This window comes from Peromyscus eremicus, chromosome 4 (genome assembly GCF_949786415.1).
Source record: "Peromyscus eremicus chromosome 4, PerEre_H2_v1, whole genome shotgun sequence".
Classification (NCBI taxonomy): domain Eukaryota; kingdom Metazoa; phylum Chordata; class Mammalia; order Rodentia; family Cricetidae; genus Peromyscus; species Peromyscus eremicus.
Genome location: NC_081419.1, coordinates 54,097,527 through 54,121,716, shown reverse-complemented (window position 1 = coordinate 54,121,716; position 24,190 = coordinate 54,097,527). Strand labels below are relative to the sequence as shown.

General features: G+C 40.6%; 1 protein-coding gene across 1 annotated transcript in view; it reads right to left on the bottom strand.

Moving 5' to 3' along the window:
* The window catches only part of Agps (alkylglycerone phosphate synthase), a 103,680-nt gene that overhangs the window by 2,967 nt on the left and 76,523 nt on the right, over positions 1-24,190 (bottom strand). Inside the window, exons 16-19 of the mRNA XM_059260742.1 lie at positions 22,860-22,921; positions 20,865-20,954; positions 15,717-15,816; positions 13,686-13,743 (exon numbers count right to left, since the gene is read on the bottom strand). Of these exons, the coding sequence (XP_059116725.1) occupies positions 13,686-13,743; positions 15,717-15,816; positions 20,865-20,954; positions 22,860-22,921 (310 nt within the window). The remainder of the gene's footprint in view (positions 1-13,685; positions 13,744-15,716; positions 15,817-20,864; positions 20,955-22,859; positions 22,922-24,190) is intronic.

Sequence of the window (24,190 nt, the reverse complement as noted above, 5' to 3'; positions counted from 1 at the left end):
CACCAACATTCACTAATGATCCCGTCATCCACAGAAATGAGAAGCCTTTCCTCAGGTGTCCGGCCCGCCCCTCTAAAGCACACTCCCATTTATCAGGCTGCAGCGGTCCATCACAGCACGTGCCGTGTGGAACCTTAAACACCACGTCAGCTCAGCTCAGCTCAGGGCAGCTTTCAGGTCCATTTTCTGGAAAGTGTCAAATCATCATCCAAATAACCAACAGCACAATACTTGAGAAAGCAAGGTATTTGTGGCTGGCGTAAGGGACAACAAAGCATTGTAGTGTTACAACACGGGAAGCGAAGTCTAGGGGGACAAATCTAAAGTTCAAAAGTGCAAGGTTCTGTTCAGAGAGCTCTCTCTCACACCAGATGACACACGCCTGGACTCCTGGACAGCCTCCACCTGAAGCTCTCTAACAGGACCATTATCACCTCGGCACTGTGCCAACCTGAGCCTCTCATCTGCAAATGGATTCACCATTCAATGATAACATCCGTAACAAGTTAAAAGTCTGTGTTTCCAGATTTGCTCGATGAGGCCGATAAACAAACAAACAAACAAACAAACAAGCAGGCAGGCAGCAGCTCCTCTGAGTTGGGGAAGGCGCTGCTCATGCTGCTGCTGCAGCAGCTCAGGAGAGCGATGAAGAGCAGTCTGTGGCAGTCTCCACGATTATCTGTAATGTAGCTTCAGTGAATGTGTCCTGTGGTTATGGATGTAATTGTCCTGAAAAGACGGCAAACAACTGCTCCAACAAGATGGAGCACATTAGAAGCCCAGCAGGACGCCCAGCAGCTAGCTTGTCTGCCTGGTTTTACACCTCCAGTAATAATGCAATTCCACAAGGAACTGAACCATTGTCTGAGAAGCCACCCAACAGCCACTGCATCCTTAATGAAGTCACTCACCAAGCACTGGAAAACAGAAGGTGCTTGGAGTGCATCATTAGTTCTGTCAGAAGGATAATTTACACATCTATCTTGTCAAATTTTCTATGGTTTATACTTTGACAATAATCAATCTAACATACATTTGATTAGTGAACTAGCAAGCAGCAGGGGAGAAGAAGGCATAGCTGTGGCCCCTCATAAACATGTTTGATGAAAGAGTTTAACCCGTTGGTGGTACTGGTCTGTGAACTGCTTCTGCTACTGGTAACAGAAATGGCAAGGCAAGGGGTAGGAAATCATGGCTACCCAAGTAAGGGACCAGAAATTTCTGGTTTTGCTTAGCAAATTAAGCTGACTATACTGTAGAGTAAGTGTGCAAGGGGGAAGCCCAGTTTAAATATAAGCATCTCAGGAGACTTAAGAATCAGACAGTAACTGGACACAGCTCTGAGATACTGGGAACTCTGTCGGGCTGCCTGAGATGAATCAAGAAATTAAAACAGCACAGGCCTCCACCCAGAGAGGGAAGTGGTTTCCAAGTACAAGACTTTCTTTGCAGAGCTGGACCACAATGTCCTTCAGAAAATCCTTAACTTGCTATATATTCATCAATTAGAGGTCACACTCATCTGTACACATGGGACACATGTGCTAGACACTTATATGGTGGCACCTTAAACATTTACACAGCTTATTATCTGAAAAGAAAAAGTTCTCTTTATGTAGCATGTCGTATCATATCACAAAGGAAGAATGAATGAAGCTACCAATATTTGCTGCAATATTTGCTACTATGACAGTTTCTACACCTTCTACACACCTACCATGTAGCAGTCACTACAGAGAAGCACAGGACATGATAAAACTAGGGCTTTCACACCACGATTATTCCATGTGTGCTGCTAATGGCTGTTTGAGAATCTAATGGCAAGGGGCATCTTTTTCTGCTTCAACTAAAAATGTATTTCACATTTTAAGTCTGATTTCCAATTGTGTCTGTGTGGGTATTTAATGAATAAACAGGATTTTTAATGTGTTCTTCTAGGACAAGAAATAGGTTCCAGGGGTGGTTTTTGAAATCACTTACTTAACATAACTCTGGGATTCAGGGAATACTGTTTTGTAGTACGATATATAGTGTTAAAAAAGGAACAGAGGTCAGAGAGATGGCTCAATGGGTAAATGGCTTGCTCTACAAAAGCATGAGGACCTGCATTTGGATCTTCAGTACCTATACTGTCTGTAAGCACAGTGCTGGGTGTAGGCAAAGACAGGCAGGTCCCTGGGGCTTGTTGTCTTGCAAGTCTAGCATGGAAGGCAAATCCTAGGTTATGTGAGAGTCCCTGTCTCAAAAACTAAAGTACAAAGTGGATGAGAATAATCTTCAATGTGAACCTCTGGTCTCCACATACACACACACACACACACACACACACACACACACACACACACACACACCCTGACGGACAGACAGACGGACGGATACACATGCGCACGCAAGAGTTGCAGACACACATACATAAGTAAAGGCAAAGTTAGTGGTGTCATACGTAAAAAACATGTGGACATGATGGCTAGCCTGACCCACAAACATTATCTGGAACTACTATATGTGATTTAAGAAACTGAAGACTTGGCAGAAATTACTAAATAATTCTATCTTAAAGGACTGAATCTGGGCCAGCTGGACACAGAGGTCTCTTTTATCTAGATGTATTTAACTTGTTAGTCACAGTTTGATTGTAAGGACAAAAAGACCTTTATAGACTTATAAGGAAGAACAAAATGGGAAGATTAGCACAGTGGTAAAGAGCTTGCCTAGCATGCTACAAAGGGTCTAGGTTCAACCCAAACAAGTACTTGGTGGAAGGGAGGAAGAGACAGAGAATGAAGCTGACCAGAAAGAGGAGAAAAGAACCAACTATAAAACAGACCTTTTATTCAGGAGCTTACTGAAGAACAAAGCAGAATTAGCAAAAGCCTGAAGTAACAGTCATTATTACAACAACCACGTCTTGAGAACTAAGTTGTAGGACATGTCCAGCACGCACAGGCCTGACTTTAATCTCCATCATCACAAAATGAGCAACAACAAATAACTATCAAACACCACATTTAACACACCAAGTACCCATTCAGCTTTAATCTGTAAGTCAGATTTTAAAAAGAAAATGGACTCATTTTTATAAAAGTGACGTTTTAAATTTTTTGCTCCCTCCTTCCTTCCTTCCTTCCTTCCTTCCTTCCTTCCTTCCTTCCTTCCTTCCTTCCATTAATGTATGCTATATGTGCTTCTGTGTGAATGTGGAGGCCAAAAGAGGAGGCTGGGTATCTTCCTCTATTCCTCTGAATCTGATGCTCACATGTTCTCAGCTACAGTGGCAGCTAGCCAGTCCTAGTGATCCTGTCTCTATCCCATCCAGAACTAGGGTTATAGGAGCATACCAGACACCCAGTTTGTTATATCGGTGCTGGGATCTGAACTCTGGTCCTTGTGATGTGCAGAAAGTACTCTTGATCACTGAGCCATCTCTCTCTAGTCCCCATAAGCGTCTTATTTTTCCATTAATTAGCATGATGAAACTACTACTAGATTATGTAGAGAACTAATGCTGGATGGACATCCAATGTCTTGTCAGATCAAGTTTGGGCACTCTGGGATCTGCCAGGTACTAATGAGAACAGAGAAAAACAATGGACTATCTGACTCTGAGTTACTAAGTAGAGCTAACAAGGCTTCTTAAAGGGGTACTCAACTTAGAAAGGGCTCTGATTTACATATCTGCTTGTGCCATAAAGCACATTGTGGTTGGTTGGTTCTGGCAAAACTGTATGCTCCATAAATGCCAGCCAACAGACCTCTACCATGTGGTAACATTCAGCCTTCAAGAGAATCTGAGCTAGGACTATGACTCTTCATGACTTTATAAGAGAAACTGAATGCTCAAAGGCCATAACACGATAGATAGATAGATAGATAGATAGATAGATAGATAGATAGATAGATAGATAGATAGAGATAGATAGATAGATCTGTGTCATCTGCTAATGAAACTTCTGACATTAAGACAAACTGATGAATACCACAGACTTTACAAAAGCAATTAAAATCCAGTGGTGTGTGGGTTTTCTCTTATTGCTGACATTTAGAATGCCTGTTTTCTTTCTGTCTTCTTGGTTTTCTGTGATGGGTCTTGACCTTGGGATTGTCCTGCCTCGGCTTCCTGAGTGCCGGTGTTACAATCATGTCTGCCATCCACCATGCTTGGCAGCAAGGCCAGTTTGGGTTTTTTTGTTTTGTTTTGTTTTAAATGCTAACGGTTTGTCTACACAGTTTATCTAATAGCTCGGAATGTTTAAACAGCTCGTTTGAGACTAGAAACTGAAAAGAAATTTTAATAGAGTAAATAGATCACAAGAACCGGATTCAATCTGTCTTCAGGGCCATCAATCAGTTTGATACACTTGAAATTTAAACTAGAGTAGAATTGAGTGTTTATACAACAGAAATCAAAGCAAGTGAAAGGTTAAATAAAATGAGACAGATAAAAGTAGAAAAGAATAGAAAATTTTATCTTTCTTGAAGACTAAGAGCAATGTTTCATTGTTCTTTGTAATCCTGTTATATAACACACTATCTACCACATAGTAAGACAGTCAACAAATTTAGTTGAAGTAAAGAACTGAACTACAGCTATTTCTAAGACATTTTAAATACGGCATAGGGATTCAAAAATCTAGTAAAGCAATGTAGTTTCTTTGTTTCCTCGATTGTATTCACTCTGTGTTCCCTTTATCTTGGCATTATATCTTGGAAACACCCAGAGTTATTCTGTAGTAGACAGAAGGCATGACATAGAACTCCAAGTTCTCATTTCTTCAAAATCTAAAGGACTCTCTAGCCCTCTGGTGATTCTCCACTGCAGTGACTGGTATTTAGCAATGCCTACAGACATTTCTGGCTGTCCTAATGGGGCAATTGGCATTGGCATTGTGCTGGGTAGTTTTATGCCAACTTGACACAAGTTACAGTCAATTAAGAAAATGCCCCCATAAGATTGGGCTGCAGGCAAGCCTGTGGGGCATTTCCTTAATTAATTGATGGGGAAGGGCCTAGCCCATTTTGGGTGGTGTCATCCCTGGTTGAGCAAGCCAAGGGGAGCAAGTAAGCAAGCAGCACCCCTCTATGGCCTCTACATGAGTTCCTGGCTCCAGGCTCAAGCCCCATTTGAATTCCTTTCCTGACTTCCTTCAGTGATGGACTACAATGTGAAAGTGTAATCCAAAGAAAGCATGAAGCCCTTTCCTCTCCAACTTGCTTTTGGTCATGGTGTTTCATCATAGCAATAGCAATGCCTATCCATAAGACAGGCATCTACTGGGTGGGTGTAAGTCATGGATGCTGGTAAACATCCCAAAACTCATAGAGCAGCAACCCACCAACAAAAAATTATCTGGCCAAAAATGTACATAATGCCAAGACTGAGGGACCCACGGGTCTCTATGCTTCCAGAGTGTTCGCCACCCAGGAACCCAAACAACGGACAGAAAGGTGTGATTTCACTGCCATAACTGATAGACAGGTGTGCTTTCACTGCCATAACTGACAGAAAGGTGTGTTCACTGCCATAACTGACAGACAGGTGTGCTTTCACTGCCATGACTGACAGGTGTGCTTTCACTGCCATGACCGACAGACAGGTGTGTTCACTGCCATAACTGACAGACAGGTGTGCTTTCACTGCCATGACCGACAGACAGGTGTGTTCACTGCCATAACTGACAGACAGGTGTGCTTTCACTGCCATAACTGACAGACAGGTGTGATTTCACTGCCATGACCGACAGACAGGTGTGCTTTCACTGCCATAACTGACAGACAGGTGTGATTTCACTGCCATGACCAACAGACAGGTGTGCTTTCACTGCCATAACCGACAGACAGGTGTGCTTTCACTGTCAGAACCGACAGATAGGTGTGTTCACTGCCAGAACCAACAGACAGGTGTGCTTTCACTGCCATAACTGACAGGAAGGTGTGATTTCACTGCCAAAACTACCAACTGGATAAGCAATAGCCAGGAGCACAGTCCTGCAGGAAATATTGTAAATATCAACTGTTTATCACAGTGGCTATTAGTTTATATGGAGACACAGAGCATTTGAAATGTGGTTAGTGTAACTAAGGAAGATTAGCAGGATTTATTTAGCCACACAGAGGCTAAAAGATATCCAAGCTGTTCTACCTTCATCTTTTTACAGTTGAGACCAGTTAACCAAGTTTTCCTTTTATGGACAATGCTTTTGGATCCAGTCCAAGAATTCTTTGCCTGGCTCTAGACCTGAAGACTTCCTCCTATGCTCTTTTCTAATAGTTTTAGAGTTTATCATTATCTATTTAGGGTTAATTTCTGTATAAAATAGATTTAAGTCAATGTTCTTTTGTGTGTACAGTTGTATGCATGTGTGCTTAAAGACGTACAGCTGTTCCAACATCATTTCCACTGAAGTGTTCCTGTCAAAATAATTTGGGCCCAGGTATGTGGCCCAAGTTCTGTGTTCTCTATTCTCTTCCATAGATCTAACTCTACAGTCTTGATTATTGAAGCTATATAATAAGGCTGAAAATCAGAAAATCTTTTTTTTTCTTTCTTTCAAAATTATTTTAGTTATCTAGTTCTTTTGTTTTATCATAAAAAATTAGGATAATCTTTCCTAGATCCATAAAAAACTCTAAAAGCTGGGCAGTGATGGTGCACACCTTTAATCCCAGTAATCAGGAGGCAGAGGCAGGCAGATTTCTGTGAGTTTAAGGCCAGACTGGTCTACAAAGCAAGTTCCAGGAGAGCCAGGGCTACACAGAGAAACTCTGTCTCAAAAAACAAAAAACAAAAAACCCACAAACAAACAAACAAACAAACAAAAAACCCTCACTAAAATTCTAAGAAAATGTGTTAAAAAAGATAGATCAGTTTGGACAGAACTGACATTTTTATCATGTAGTCTTTCCCATCAATGCAGGAACAGGAATTTGACTTCCATTTATTTACATATGACTTCTTTGGTTTCTTCCGCTAGCATTCTTTAACTTTTAGAATAAAAAAAAAACAAAAAAAAAACTATGTATATTTTCTTAGATTGAAGTCTATTTATTTTACTAGATTCACATTTATTTCAATTTTTAGTAGTTGTGAATGTTCTTATGTTTTTGGTTTCTACATTTGTTGTTAATTTTTATATGGAATTTTGTATTCTGTGTTCTTGCCTACTCTGTCTTTGAATATTCTCTGGGATTTTCTAGACAGAGAATCATGTAACCGCCGAAAAGGAACAGTTTATTTTCCTTTCTTCCCTTTTTCCTTCCTCCCCCCTTCCTTCTTACCTCCCTCTCTCCCTCCCTCCTACCTTCTTCTCTACCTTCTATTTCACACTACAGGTTTTTAACAGATGCTCTTCTCGACCACTTTTACTTCAAGCATTTCTGATATGACCAGTTTCTGCTCTGACCACGAAGGAGAAGAAATTTGGTAACAGCTTTGATTTGCTTAGACACCAATATTTACCAACTAACATTGGTAAACTCACTCAAGAGTATTTGCTTACTGCCAAAGGACTTGAATAATTTCAGAAAATGAGTTACTTAAAATCCTAAGCCCAAGTTCAAGTTAAGTATGAGGCTGGCACAAACTGTGCTGTTGAACCTCACCAGCACATCAGCTGCAGATGCAAAAGCTATAGACGGTAAGCAGACTCCCTATTTCCTTCAGCCTCAAGTCCCAGACTACATCTGTTTTCTCTGATACACAAAACCAGAGTTAAAATAGCTCCATTTATCACAGCATGATTGTAGGCAGACAAACCAGCCTGTCTGTTTCCAGATAGTGAAAGCAACTGTTATTAATCACAATTACAGGCCAAACCCTCCAAGAGAAATTGCATCAATATTCTCTACTATTGGAACTAAAACAAAACAAAAACAACAAAAACCAAACAAACAACTAAACCAACTGTCATGACACTGCCTGAAAGTCAATAAAGAAATATGCTACTGAGGCCAGCTTCAATGTTCAGTTCAGGAGCAAATGAGGAAAACTCTTTATACATATTAAAAAATAGTGGTCTCTCAAAAGCTTTACTAGAAAGCCTAGCAGCACAATTAAACATGTTAATTAAATTTTGGATTAAAAATACCTCTGCTTTATAAAACTGTAATAGCAATGGGCATTTGAAAATTTCAAATTAAATGATTAACTTCAGAGAAGCTACCACAAAAACAGACATTTTACTACAGCCAATTTAACTGCCAGTAATGTGAAAGAAACTTATTTTTCTTTGATGCATATTTTGAGAGACCTATAGAGTAAGACCTCTAAGCTATACATGAAAATGATAGTCAGACCCCCTTAAATGTATACCTCTTTTCCAAATAAACTGCAACCCACTCTTCAGTGGTTGGTGCAAAAGATGAAGAAAATAAAGCAGAGTTCTACCTGGTACTCTCCTACTACTTGAAAAGTACACACTATAATGTTTCAGCATCTACATGCAAGGCATGTTAGATGCTATACATGCATCACAGCTATATCCTATAAAGAACCTATGAGGTGGTGAACTCTTGGATTGCAGTTGAGGACAACTGCAGCTCAGAGAACCTGCTTCCCTATGATCAATAAATTTGAAGTTAGAAATTCAATATATATTTGATTTCAAAGACTATATTCCTTTCCTATTTATAGCACCCTAAACTTATATGTACGTGTGTGTGTGTGTGTGTGTGTGTGTGTGTGTGTGTGTGTGTGTTTGTATCACTCAATGCAGTCATAATTTTGACCACATATTAGAATATGTGCATGTGTCTACATGCACATGTGTGGTGCTTGGGAATGAACCTAGGACCTTCTGCATCTGAGGTAAATGCTCACCATCCAACTACATTCCAAACATCCTTCTAATCTTCATCTTGAGACAGGATCTCAATATAGATTGCCAGGAAAGACTTGAACTACTTCAATAACCCAAGAATGATGTGGGCTTATGATCTTCCTTGAATATAGGATCATATTAATCATAAAAAGACTCAGCTTATTTTACAATACTTCTGTGAAAGTGTGTCAGCAGAGTCACTTACTCAGCAAAATATAATAACATGCCTACTCTGCATATTACTGAGTGCTCCTCCTATGTGCAATTCACATTTTGTCTTAAAGCAGACAGTGCCCTCCTGTAATCCTTGCCCTTCAGGAAGAACTCCGTGGAGCAGTCACTTGTGTTCTGGCGACTGGAGAACAGAATATGATCACAGAACTGTCACTGAACAGAATTCAAATGAGAAACAGTAAAAACTATACAAGTGAGCAGGGAACATCTCTAGGAAAGTGACATCTTTACTGGAGACCTAAATGACTAGGTAAAGGGAGCCATGCAAACATCTATGAAGAGATCAGCAGAAAACGAGGGAAGAGCGTGAGCCATGAGGGAAAAGAGGCGAGGTCTGGGAAATGGCAGAAAAACGGATCAGAGATAAGGACAGAGAGAGGGATGGACACACCACTGCATCCTTGAAGGCCTGAGAAGGGGTCTGTGTTTTGTTCTGAATGTGAAGAGACAACCTGATTTAAAGAAATGATTCCCAGGCAGTAAGGAAAGGGAGGAGGGGATCAGTCGAGTTAAGAGGGTAGTACAGTGCCCTAGCAGGAGACAGACTGGACTAAGGTAGTACCAGGAGAGGTGACATCTTTTGGTACCTTGAGTTATCAGCATAAATCTTCAGGATGGTTTTACCTTGAGGGGCTAAGGCTGTCACTAAGGAAGTGAGTGAACTGGGGCGTGAAAGGATGCACTCTCTACTCCAGCAGCTTACCAAGACCGCACACTCACTTGACAGTGTACACGAGGTTGACGGTGCACCTCTACAAGCCTAGGTTCCTTTTCTAAGCACTACAGGAAATCAGGTAGTTTGGAATTTGTTTCCATGCAGTCATTGTTTCTGATCACATAAAAAATAAGTATGACAAATGGAACAGAAATTTGAAAATGTGTCTTTCAATGCAGCAGCCTCTAAATTTAGTATGGAATCAAACCTTGCCACATTCTACTTCAAGCCAATAAATGGAATTTTTCAATGTATGAAGTCTTTAAACAAATAAAGATCTCTAAAATATACACAAATTGTACAAGTAGTTTTACTGTAAGTGATAATGTAATGAGAATGGCCCACACAGACTCAGGTATTTGAACACTTGGTCCTCAGCTGGTGGAACTGTTCAGGAAGGATTAAGAGGCATGGCCGTGTTGGAGGAGGTGTGTTACTGGTGGTGGGCTTTGAGGTTTCAAAGGTCCATGCCATTCCTAACATCTCTGTCTCCTGGTTGTGTTTCAAAATGTAAGCTCTCAGCTACTGCCATGCCTGCCTTCCTGCTGCCATGCTCCCTGCGATGGTGGTTCTAACCCTCTCAAATTGTGAGCCCCAAATAAACTCTTTCTTCTATATGTTGCCCTGATCATGGTGCTATCTACAGTAATAGAAATAATAACTAAGACACTGTAACATGAACTGCCCTGTACTGTTTCAGTACCTGATATTGAAATGTTAGATGCCCACAATTAGGAAATGACTTATGGGAAAGAACTACTAAGAATAATACCTATAATGAAGAAATTAAAACTGTGAATCCCTTCTGGGGCACCTGTTTAAAAGGTAATTATCTTAGATAATGTGGAAACTAAAGAAAAGGAGGATTTATAGTCTTAAAAGAAAACTAATACACAGTGTTTATTTTCAAAGGTAGTCAATTTCAATCTTCTTAGATTTGAAATCATTTCAAATATTTTAGGCTTCTTGGTGTAAGAACAGGCACATGGAGGAATGAAACCTTACACCAGTGACAACAGCTTAGTTTTGGATTCCACTGGACACATGAAGAACAGCTACTCAGCAGCATGTTGAAGAGGACAAAAGGAGATTAAGTTCCATAGACCCCTAAACTTAACACTTTCCTTTACCTTCTCGCCCCTTCTCACAATCAGGCATTTGTTGTGTCTGTAGTTGTCTGGACAGTGCAGTCTGAAGTGAGGGAGACTACACTAACGGCAGTGAGCGTGGCACAACCACACCAGTTTTGATCAGCAGTTTCTGAATGTAATACTTATTCTCCTGGACCAACCGTGTAACCGCCTTGAGGAGAAGGAAAATCTGAAATTCTCTAGCCTAGTTGGCCAGTAATATTTATATGCAGAAAACACATTATACAAGATTAAAGGCATTAAGTATACTTTGTATCCAAAAACAGTATCTAAGGGCTAGAGAGGTAGCTCAGCTGTAAGGTCTGGGGCTCAATCTCCATCACAAACAAAACCCACAGGGAGTAGTTACATACTTTACTTTGAGACCAAGGATTGATAAATCAATATATTACAGGGTAAGATTTACACTTTTCCCAACTATTGCTTATTGATTTACTTGTGGTACTGGGTAATCTATATAATATACACACATAATATATTAATATACTATACACACACACAACTTTTATACCTTTCACAAATAAAACCAAGTTTCAAGTCTATATGCAGCAGAGTCTAGTCTACTTTTTCTGCAGTGAGTGCGTTAAAGGTCAGCACAGCTGTGCTCCAGAGACAGCAGCCCTCGGCATCTGAGAAGCAACTGCAGCGTGTCTCCCTTTGGGTACCTTGTGGAGGCCCACAAAGGTTTCCTGGTGAGATCTGAGCTTGCTTTACCCAGCAGAGCTGCATTAGAGGATTGCTTGACCATGTGCATGTTTACCAGGTGACTGGAAAGGTCTATACTTGGCTGAGCTAGGGGGAGGTCTTTTGCTCCACCCTTTGGCATTCCTATAAACAGACCTTTGGAAGAGACAGGAGGGACTGGTGGATAAGGATCCAGGCCCTCCTGAGGCTATCCTGTGTTTCTATCTGTCTCTCTCCCTTCTATCCTTCTATCTAAATCTTGTATCCCTCACTCCTCAAGAGTATCCTGGGGTAAAATGTGAGAGCCGGTCTCCTAGCTGGCCTCCCACAGTACCTCACACATAGCCACTCCCATGAAGACCTGAATATCCTCACAGTTGCAAAAGAAAGAGCTACTGACCACAGAAAGGCTACCAACATGGCTCTCCTCTGCACTGCTTCGGTCACTTGCTCACCTTCAATCTTGGCAAAATTTTTCACACTACAAAATGTGAGTGAACCAAGACCATCATTCCACAATCAAGGAAACAGCCCATTTAATAATCCGTTCTCTAAATGACAGTCAGCTTCTGGCACCCCTTCTCTACAGCAGCCATCCTCACTCTGTTCCCTCTTTCAGATTTCCCATAGCACACATCTTACAGTCCCTGATTTAAAGAAGGTGTAAAGCCCAGAGGCATACCTCAGCTTTCAATTCCTCCCGAAACATTGCCAGTGCCCATTTTCTCCTTTCTTCAGTTGTCATTCTAACATCCACTAGCATCCCTGAGAGACCCTGCCTCAGTGAATGAGGTATCCATTAAGGAAGATTCCCACCCAGCCTCAGGCATCCACATCCATGAGCACACATGTGCACTCACACACATGTAAGCAAACACACATACTCACACATGCGTGCACACACACAAGCAAACACACACACAAAAGAGAGGAAAAAAAACTTCTAAAGGAAAGAATATATTCAGGAAAAAAAGACAAAGGATGAATTTATCCACTCTAATGTTCACTAGACAACCTATTCAACTTATTTGTGAGGGTTAAGGGAAAAAAAGATATTAAAGATAAAACTGACGTAGCAGTGTCTGAATTATCTTGCATCTCATTAATCTGCATCATCGATCTTTGCCAGCCTGCCTGTAAGAATGTTTTGTTGAAACAGGCACTCTACAGTACATCCCTTCTCCACCAAAATTCTTCCAATATCTCTCTACACACACAGAGGCAGGGTACATCAGGTAGATCTTGGTCCTAGTATACAGCAACACACAGAAAAAAGTCATTTTCCTCCTGTACCCAACTTTCCAGCAAGCAAATGCAAATGATTTGAACACAAACAGACTGCATTTTAGATAATATAGTTCTAAGGGAAGTCAAAAAGGACAAGAGGCACATGGAGAGTCCAAGACAGGCTAGGAGTTTAATTTTTAGGTGATTATTTATCCTCATGCAACTCCCTAATTTTTTAAAAAATCTCTACACTTCTATTTTTTCTAAGCATAAAATTACAGAAATATATCATAACTAATTTCTGTTATAGAGAACCTGTGCATAATCTACAAAAACTACAATCTTAATAACAGAATGTTGTTTAACTTGTACAAGACTGTATCTTACAACTGCATTCTACTACTTTTCCTAAGCTTATTAAAATTCCTGTCAATTAATTTGCTGAGTTTGGGCAGGAACAAATACCTTTCAATATGTACAACTGTTGATCATCTGTACTCCAACAGTGGCTGGAAAAGATTATACAGGTTTTGTTTTTCTTTCCTTTCTTTAAAGCTTTGGCTGTTATGGTCCAATACCTCCCAGGTAAGATAATCTGCTCTCTAGTAACATGAGGTCTCTGAGAATTAGGAAAGTTGATAGGCTCCATACCAAGGCAGGCTTATCAAACCAAGCACTCTGTTGGCTATAACACAATCTACCTACCTTGATCACAATTATTCTAAGAGCATAAAAATGTTTCCGGAATCTCAAGTACTCTCAAATTACTCATGTGATGACTCTCCCTGGGATTTCACAAACCAAATATATTTAAAAGCAGGAATATTAGAAACTCTATACCACCCCCTTTAAAAATACCTCCATGGTGATGTGACAGGCTCCCTCCATTGGCAAGGATTTCATCTCTAGCAGCCGCCTGTAAATGGAAACAACACAAAATGTTGCTGCTACTTGAATTTCATTTTGGAACGGCTAACATTTACTGACTTCTCCCCAGATGCCCAGAAAGGTACCAAACAATTTGCTTGAACTCTTTCATTTATTTCTACTACACAGCCAGAAGCACTCTTATGGAGAACATCTCTTAGTTCAATCACATGGGATAAATTATTTGTAGTTCTACACACATATCTAAGAGGAAATGGAGGATCAGAGGGAAGGAGGACGAAAGGCAGGAAGGAAAAAAGAACCCCAAGTTTCCATTTTGTCCCCTTGTTTAACCTCCTCACATGCTAAGTCCTAACTATTCTTATGGCATGCACCTGGGTTGAAAGATAAACATATAACCAAATATAGACAGCATGTACAGTGAAGGGTGATGGAACCTGGGCTGCCTTGGATCTTTCTGTTTCCTTTCTTCCCTACTTAAGCCCTGGCCTGCTTTTAACTTTTTTTTTCTTTTAATTGAAAAAATTTTTAAGTTAGTATACAAAATGATGGGTTTCATTATGGCTTTTCATGCATATATTTAATTACATTTTCTATTCTTAATGATTTGCTAATATTTAACAGCCACAAGGTGAATACCTCCTGCGCCTTGAGCTTCTCAGACATGCTCATGTCTATAAACCTACCAATGGTGGCTGAGGTAGGAGACTGCCCAGGTGGAACATATGGACCACACCTATTGCAAAGGACTTTGCAGGCACCATCAGGACTTGGGAGTTGGTGCTTCTCATAATCATAAATATACTAGCCTCTGCTCAAGAGCTTAACATTTCTGATACATCACTTCAAATAAAACAGCTCCATGAGATCAGGAATTAAGCGAGCAACAGAGCTGAGAAAATAGAAATAATTTCAATGTGTAGACTCCAAGGACGTTTTGTTTGTTTTGTGTTGAGATGAAGTTATGTAACCCTGGCTGGCCTGGAACTCACTGTGCAAACCAGGCTGACCTTCCCCCCAAGCTTGCTGCAGTCCTCCTGCCTCTACCTCCCCTATGCTTGAAAATACAGGTGTGTACTACCATGCCCAGCTAAGCAAGTAATTTTCATAGTCAAGCCAAAGAGATACAGATATACTCAAACCTCTGGGCAGGTGAGATTCCTCAATGCATAAGGGTATTTGCTGCCCAGCCCGACCACCTGAGTCTTATCCCTGAGACCTGTATGGTGGAGAGAAACAGCCAACTCCCCCAGGTTATCCTCTAACCTCCATTTGTGTGGCATTGTATACATGTACCTGTGTACACACGTACACACACACACACACAAAAAAAACAAAACCATAAAGAATATACTTAAACTTCTGAAGATGATAGATATCATTGGCAGGCACATAATTAACTTAAAAAACTAGGGCACCTGTGTGTCTAAAAGATACATCTACTATGGATTCTTCTAGTTTAGTGGAGGAAATCTATGTTGCTTCTTAAGAAGGAATATAGCAGTCAACACCTGAGTCTATAAAACCCAGCAGCTTAAGGTTACTTCAGGAATGTAATTGAAACTGCTAGCAAATGAATCCCAAGGACCTTATACACAGTCATATTATATAAAAATTCACAAGCATGGGAACATATTACGACGACGTAGACCAAGAACATGAGGGCTGCTGACCTCAACAACAGCTACCACCTGGAAATGCATGAACTGTCAAAGGGACATCAAAGACCCCCTACAGTCATGAAGGTTCCTGTTGTTACTTAATTGGCTATAACACACTGAAAGTAACAACCAAAGAGACACAGGCTTCAGGAATACCCAACATTAATTTCAGACTGACAATTTGGTAAGTAAGTCAGTGGACTTCACATACATTTCATTTCAATGGGCTAGCAGCCAGGCAAACCATGTGTGACTAAGATGACTCAAACTGAAGTCCTTAAATTGGCACTAAAATTTATTTAAATTAATAAAGGAATATAAAAGCTTTATGCAAAATTACCTCAGTTTGCTCAAACACAGTCAGTGGGTCACTAATTCCCCTGTAGTTAAAGGCAAAATAGAAGTAGATACATGCACCTGCATCGTACGTCTGCGTCACCCTAAAAGACAAACGGACAAAGTCCCCACAGGGCTTTAAGTTCAGTGAAAAAAGATTTAACATCCAGAAATGTCAAAGACAAGATCACTGCGCAATCCACCCGAGCCGCAACCTCATCCTCCATCCAACCTCCCGCTCCCAGGGAAAAGGGCCCACTGGCTCTCCTTGCAGCTGTTGCCAAAACAGGTGAACTTTGAATGCAGTGGGAAACAGGGGATTTTGCTTTCATCTAAATGTGAGGTTAGTCAAGATTACAAATACATGGCTCAGCTCAGCTATTCTGTTTTATGTTTAAAACTGTAGGGAAATAAAGCAAAAATGTTTATAAAATTCAGTACTTTGTGAAAAAAAAAAAAACAACCCACCATTCTCGGCGAGTTTATTTAAGTTATCTAGAAATAACAGAACCTTATTTTAAGCAGCATTTAAACATTTAAAATGTAGTCAGTAAGTATTGGCATAAACTGCTTTAACATACACAGTCAAAAATAACCTAACAAAAACCTGACTTAGAAGGTCCTCTTCTTGACAATGTAAGTAACTTAACTTTTCCTCTGTTCCACTCAACTTCTGTACAATTAATTCTTCAGGTAGGTAATAGAGAACAGTATTTGAAGCACAGTATCACTATTGCTCAAGTCTATACACGTGGATACATTTTGGATTGCCACAGTAAACAGACATATTACACAAAGTATCTACCACCCATGAAGGCAACATTAGCAACAAGGAATTTGTTCCTTCATTGGTTCATTACTGTTTAGAGCAGAAATGTGAACTACATGAGAACATGCAAATACCAAGTACTTAAATTAATTTTCATTATTTAAAAAAAAACTATATTGATGATAAAACACAAACAAGCTATCACCTCTGCAAATACATAAATGCTCTGAAAACAATACCATGTGCTGTCATTTGATTGGGTTCTTGTGGATCAAGAAATTCTAGGCAGAAAAAAGTAAATCATTGAAGTGGAGGAAAAAATAGTTTAAATGTGCTAGAAAACTCACAAGCTCTCTACAGTCAATACAGGACACTTTGTAGAATACAAGAACAGGAGTGAGGAATGTTGACAATTTGATGCTCTGTTTAACGACATTTAAAAGGTCACATGTCTTGAAACCCAATTAGTATAATTCTACTATTTTTGTTGTACTAGATAGAGACACTGGATGAATATGGAGATAGATAAGTAATATCAACAGCTTATGCAGCTTAAAAAGCAGAATAGTAGGTCAATCAATAGTAGTAAATACCGGCTTTTACATTTTAATAATCATACTATGTAATGACGTAAGATATTGATAGTGGGAAAAGTGAGTGAGGTGGTATATGAAAATGTAATGGCCACTGCTAATTGTCAACTTGACAGAGTCTAGAGGAATCTAGGAGCTGTGCCTGTATGTAAGCCTGTGGGGGATGACTGTGATTATGTCAGCTGATACAGGAAAATTGATCTTAATTCAGACAGGACCATTCCCTGGGCAGAGGTCCTGGACCAAGTGGAAAGTTGGAACTGAGCAGCAGCATGCATTTATCTTGTTTCCCAATTGTGTGTGTCACATGACCAGCTGGCGGCCCCTGCCGCCTTGACTTACTCCCCATGAAGGACTGTATCTCAAACAAAAATCTCCATTCTTAAGTTGCTTTTATTAGAGTATTTTATCATAGCATAAAGAAAAAAACTAACATAACTATACTATTTTACAACTTTTTATAAGTCTAGATTATTATCCATGCAAAGTTAAAAAAATTTTAAAGCAAATACAGATGATTTTCTAATTGACCTGAAATGAACAAAACATCCATCTTACTCAGATGTTAAAACAAATAATAGCCAGGCGGTGGTGGCGCAGGCCTTTAATCCCAGCACCTGGGAGGCAGAGGCAGGCGGATCTCTGAGTTCAAAGCCAGCCTGGTCTACAGAGCGAGTTCTAGGACAGTCAGGGCTATTATACAGAGAAACCTTGTGTGTGTGTGTATGGTGGGGGGACACTTCTCAAACTGACTTGATGGAATATGGTGATGAATTACAAATCTTCCAAACTTCTCAAAGTTAACAGAAAGAAGCATAGTTCAGAAGTGGGAGAAATATTCAAACACCAAGTAGGATCAGACTTAAATACAGCTTCTTCACGAAGCTCACAATAATTAGAAAGGACTTGAAAAACAAATAAAATGATGAGCTCAAATGCAGTGGCATGACCTTAAAATACTATCTATGACTTCATGTGTATGTTATATGTGTAGATACAAAAGATATTGAGAATGTTAGGTTCTTAAATCATCTATGTAATAAATATCTAGGTTTTCAATATGCAGTTAGGAAGCATGTAAAGAGAGTTCGGACAATCACAATCAAATCTCCAAATGCAAGCTATGGAGATACGACAAAGGACTCAATCTAACAGAAGCAGCAAATACTTTTTACTACACAGTTCAAACAGAATCTAATCTAAAACTGTAATGGTCTTTTAGGCCAAATGTTAGGTGCCTCAGAATGGAAGAAATGAACTGTTTAACAATGCTATGTCAATTTGCCAGCTGTGTTTTTCGTCTAGTGTTAATTCACACTCATAAAAAAGATCACTTGAACATTTACATTTTAAGTTCCAGATTTACAAGTTTAAGACAATTGGAGAACTATTTTAACTATGAGGTGCTGTGATCAGGAATAACCAAGTTAAAAAAAAAAAAAACTGAAGGAGAAGTAAAGTGTGCTTATAGCAATTAAGAGTATACACTACTCATGAGAGAATCATTAACATCACTACACAGACTATGTAACCAAACTTCAATAGAACACTGCCACTGTGCTGGCTAGTTTTATGTCAACGTGACTCTAGTCATTTGGTAAGAGCAAACCTCAAAATGTCCCCACAAATTGGCCTATCATACATTTTCTTGACTGCTGACTGCGTGGGAGGTTAAGCCACTGTGGGTGGTGTCACCCTGGGCTGGCGGTGGTCCTAGGTGCTAGAAGCAAGCAGGCTCAGCAAGCCAGTGAGAGCACTCCTGCCTCAGTTCCTGACCTGTCCTCCCCAGGGATAAAGTGTGACCTGAGAGTTGTAAGCTAAAATAACCCTGTTCCTCCCCAAGTGCTTTTGTTTGTCACAGCAGTGGAAACCCCACCTAAGACAGCCACCTTTCAACAAACTCAGGATCAATATATTACACGTGTGACATTTGTATATAAGAACACTACTCAAGTCTATAGCAAATATGATGGGCCTAACAGATCTAACCAAACTTGGCCTAACTCAATATTTCAACAGAATGTGAAAAGATTAAACTACTGCTGAAGAGCAGAACAGTGCCTCCATTCTTCAGATACATTCTGTCTTCTACCGAATCTTTTAAAGTTGTCTAAACATTGTCATGGTGACAAGACAGCAGGCAGGCCAATTCCTGGGGTGGAACACAACCTCAGGTACACTTCCCAGGTTGAGATCAAGGAAGATAAGTCAGAGAAACAAGCATTGCAAAAGAAATACAGACAACCCTGAACTTCATGAGAGAGGTGTGTAAAAAAATCTCATTGTGAGGTAAAATGCTGTGCACTGGGATATATCTAGCTATCAACCATCATAGCTTAGCAGACCTCCGCCATGCTCAGTGCACCCAAAGCAGCCAACAGTTGGGAAAACTCATCAAGATGCAAGCCTGTTCCACAGTACAAACTCAGCCGTCCTGTGTAACTACTGCATGCTGTACTGAGAGTGACAGGAAGATTGGTGTGCCTCAGTACCATCACGAGGTCAAAGCACTGGAAGCCAGAGACAGGCTACACAGGAAGCACCCGGTGCTGAAGTACATTTGTTCCTCAGGTCCGCCACACTGCTTCCAAGTTACCTACATTTTATTCATTTTCCATTCTAAGTAGTTTGTATCTCTAGTACTGAAGATATGTTCTTGAGGGGTCATCCCCCCCAGAGACACAGATGCACAAACACAGCAAGAATGGGAGGCAGTTACACAATGCAGAATGGCGACTGGGGAACCCTTCTTTACGGCTCTCTCCTCCGATCAATTCTGAACGCCACGCCACGTATTCTCCATTTGAAATCACCTTAATACCTTTCTAGAGAGTCAAATGTTCATCTGTGTCTTGACACATTTAACCTAGTGTTTACATATAAATTGAACACTGTAAGACTAAATGCAAAGGGCCCCTTCTCTGAAAAGCATCCTTTGAAGTTGTTATTTAATAAAAAGGTTAAGATCAGTTAACCAATCACTGTCCAATATGGAAGACACTGAGTACAGGTGGCTTTTTTTAAACTTAAAATAACTTTTTTTAATTTCACACATTTCAATTACTTCCTAACCAGTGTGGCTGTGGCTACCAAACTTCACAATAAAAACACAGAATATTTCTATTACCAAAGAAACATCTACTGGAAAGCAACAGGTTAATTATCACTTGAGTCTCTGACTCCTGTTCTTTGTTGAGTTCCCATGCATTTAATCAATAATGAAAAGAGACACACACACAGGAAGACATGGGTACGGACTGCTTCTATAGTTCACAGTTCTGGGCCTCCACCTCTAGTTTGTAGCTCCAGGGAGCAAGAGAGGCTTCCTTTGTCCAGGAGCTCCCACACTTGCTCTTCACGGCCATGAGGTCCTGAGAGGGCAGAAAGCTCACTCATGAGCCAGTGGCCCTTGCCTCAGGGGTGAAGGACTGAGACACAGTCATGACAGGGTAGTGAGATGTTCAGAGAAGCTGGCCACATGGAATAGGCCAAACCTACTTCTCAGCTGGAGAACTGTATTTCACAACTGTTTAAAAACAATACTTTGGGAGCAGGGCGACCCCGTGGGTAAAGGTATGCACTATGCAAGCCTGACTACTTGAGTTCAATACCCACACCCCAGAGTGGAAGGAGAGAACGGACTGTACAAAGTCCTCTGACTTCCATGAGCACACTGTGGCATGTGTGCCCACATTCACATACAGCACATACACACACATCTACCTATCCAACAGTAAAGTTGAAAGCAGTACTTTCCAGAATGAGTCTATAAACAACTGTGGAAACTCACCTGCATGTAGAAAGAGGTGCAAACTGAACACCCTTTTCTTTGCATTCCCTTCTTATCCTCTCTTTTACATTTCTACACAGATCTATAACCCTAGAAAAGATAGTTGAATGCAACATTAAATTTCTTATGTTATTTTTTTCATCAGTTCATATATTTACATATTTATTTAACTGGCCTCCCATTAGCAGGTAACAAGGAAATTTGTAATGCTAAAGTGTTAACTTATACTAATTCATTTTCCCAGTGACAAAGGACTAAAGGTTTGAGCCCACCTCAGAATGCAAACTGAAATCTTCCCTTTCACACCATGTGATATTGGGAGTCAGGGCCTTGGCCCTGCTTACTTTCAGCCACATGAGGACACAGGAGAAGGTGGTCTTCACCTCTAAACCAAGAGGGCATTCACCAGCAACCCCAGACACCCAAAGCCCTCTGATACCACACTTCAAGGTGAGGGGAAAAAGGTCTCAGTTTAAAACATGTAAGCCAGCTAGTCTACAGCAATCCACACTAAGCCATCAGTAAGGGGTGGTACGATGGTCTGAAGTCATCACTGAGAGAGCTGACATGAGCTGCCTGCCAAACTACTGCTCCAGAGGATCAATGGTGATCAGCTGGCAATTCTCTCTAAGATTTAGTCCCCTTGTTAAAATGCACTTTAAAAAACTGTAAAAAAGAAGGGGTGTGGTGGTACGTCAATTTAATCCAAATAGCAGAGGCTGTGGCAAAAAGATCACAAATTCTCTGACTGAGCTACATGGCAGGTTCAAGGACAGCCAGAATCATACAGGTTGTTTGAAGAAAAAAAAAAAGTGCACTTTTTGGGGGGACAGAATAACAGAGTGATCCTATAGAGTAGGCGCATCTCAAACAATTCTTGGAATCTGACTACCAGTACACCAAAAGTCAAAGTCTACATTAGATTAAGACAATGTAGAAAACACAGATGCTTTCTAGAGGAAAAAATAAGATATGAGGAGAACAAGATGTTAAATATTTAATGCCTAAATAGTGGGTTCAGAAAGGTCTGCTGTAGTCTATACTTCATGATTGAGAAGAGTTCTTATGTTTTATAAAGGAAAGGTGAGCAATGGGCGGTGGTGGTGCACACCTTTAATCCCAGCACTTTGGAGGCAGAGCCAGGCGGATCTCTGTGAGTTCGAGGCCAGCCTGGTCTACAGAGTGAGATCCAGGACAGGCACCAAAACTACACCGAGAAACCCTGTCTTGAAAAACCAAAAACCAAAAACAAAGAAAAAAAAAAAAAGGTGAAATATAGGCATGTTCAAAGAAAATAAAATACACTGACAATTTTCTTAAGAATGTATTGAAAGTTAATACAAAAGTCCATGTTTATAAAATTACTTCACAGTTTTTACTACTGATTCCCTGCACTGTGTGAGTGTGCATGGATATAAATATGTGTGTTTCCGGTAGAGAAACTCAAATAAATACTTCCACACATCCTATCCAGGATATTTTCTATCATGTGATTTAGTACCAAAATTTTGCTTAAATATAAAAATAGAAATTATGCTTAATATCTTAAACTGGATTTCTTTCAGAAATTATTTAAATGCAAGTGATCTTGTTAAATCTACACACACACACACACACACACACACCCCAAAGCTAAATGATATTTAGGGTGGGGGAGGAAGGCTTTCAAACGAACATTAAGCATAATAAATCACCTAAGCCAAGTCACACTACAAAGTAGCATCTTGTGTTTGTTCACTAAGGGTCTTCAAAATGTTAACTTCAATATATTTGTTTGTTGGGTTCCAAGCAAATTGTGACCTTACTCCGGAAAAGGGGTGGGGTGAAGGTTGAAAGCAATGGTATTCAGATCGTGATACTAATTTAAACCTTCCTTATCTCAACGTTTCTTATAAAAATTTAAACTTTCCATATCTACACACGGATAAATTACATATTCACATACATGCATCAATTATAAAGTATATCAGAGTAAGTCTTTTTATTAGGTTTTACCTGTCCCAAGGAGCAGAAGTCTCAAAAGATTCTCCTACTACATAGTATTCCAAACCCAAATCCTGTGAAGACACACAAACATCATGAAATTCAACAGATGCACTAACTGATAAACCACCAGAACTTCTGCAAGTTGTAGTAGTGCACTTCTGGTCTAACCTAACCTGCTGTTTGTCTCATAAGAACACTGGGAATGGTGAGGTCACCCAGACTCAGAAGACAAACATGGCATGTACTCACTCGTAAGTGGATACTAGATGTAAAGCAAAGGACAACCAGACTATAACCCATAGCTCCAGAGAAGCTAGCTAACAAGGAGGACCCAAAGAGGGACGAGCGGATTACCCTGGGAAGGGGAAATAGATGAGATCTCCATGAGTAAGCTGGGGATGAGGGGTGGGCAATGGAGGGTAAGGGATAGAGAATGAGAACATAAGGAAACAGGATGTTCGAGCTGGAACAGGGATGGAGTGGGAAAGCCATGAAACAGATACCATGACAGAGGAAGACATCATGGGGATAGAGAGAAACTGGGTGCTAGGGAAGTTCCCAGGAATCCAGCGTGGACTACTAGCAATAGTGGAGAGGGTGCCTGAACTGAACTGGCTTGCCCCAGAGATCAGATCGGTGAATATCCTAACTGTCATCACAGAGCTTTTCTCCAGCTACTGATGGAAGCAGATGCAGAGATCCACAGCCAAACACCAGGCCGAGCTCCAGGAGTCCATCGGGGAGAGAGAAGAGGGATTCTATGAGCAAGTGCATCAAGATCATAATGGGGAAACCTGCAGAGATGACCAAACCAAACTAGTGGGAACTCATGAAAGTTGGATGAATGGCTGTGGAGCCGGCATGGGACTGGGCTGGGCTTTCTGCAAGGGGAGACAGTTGTGCAGCTTAATCTGCTTGGGGGCCCCCTGGCGGTAGGATCAGAATCCATCCCCCACTACCTATGATGGGACACCTTGTACAGCCTTAAGGCAGCTGGAGAAGTTTGGACTGGATGTGCCTCCTCATGGGAGGCCTTGCCTTCTTGGAGGGGGGGTGGTGAGGGGTGGGTTGGGAGGAGGCGGCTCAGGTAGCAGGAGGAGGGAAGAGGGGGATCTTTGATTGGTGTGTAAAATGAATGGAAAAATTTTCTTAATAAAAAAAATTTTTTTTTCAAAACACAAAAAGAACACTGGGAAGTTCCCAAGAGTGGCATGACTTCTCTGAGGACAGGAGCCTTGTGTGTGCTGTTCTCCAGAGCCTGAGGATGGGGCCTTGTCTGTGCTGCTCTCCAAAGCATCTGACACAGAGAAGGAACTCAAATATTTCTCCAGTTACTGAAG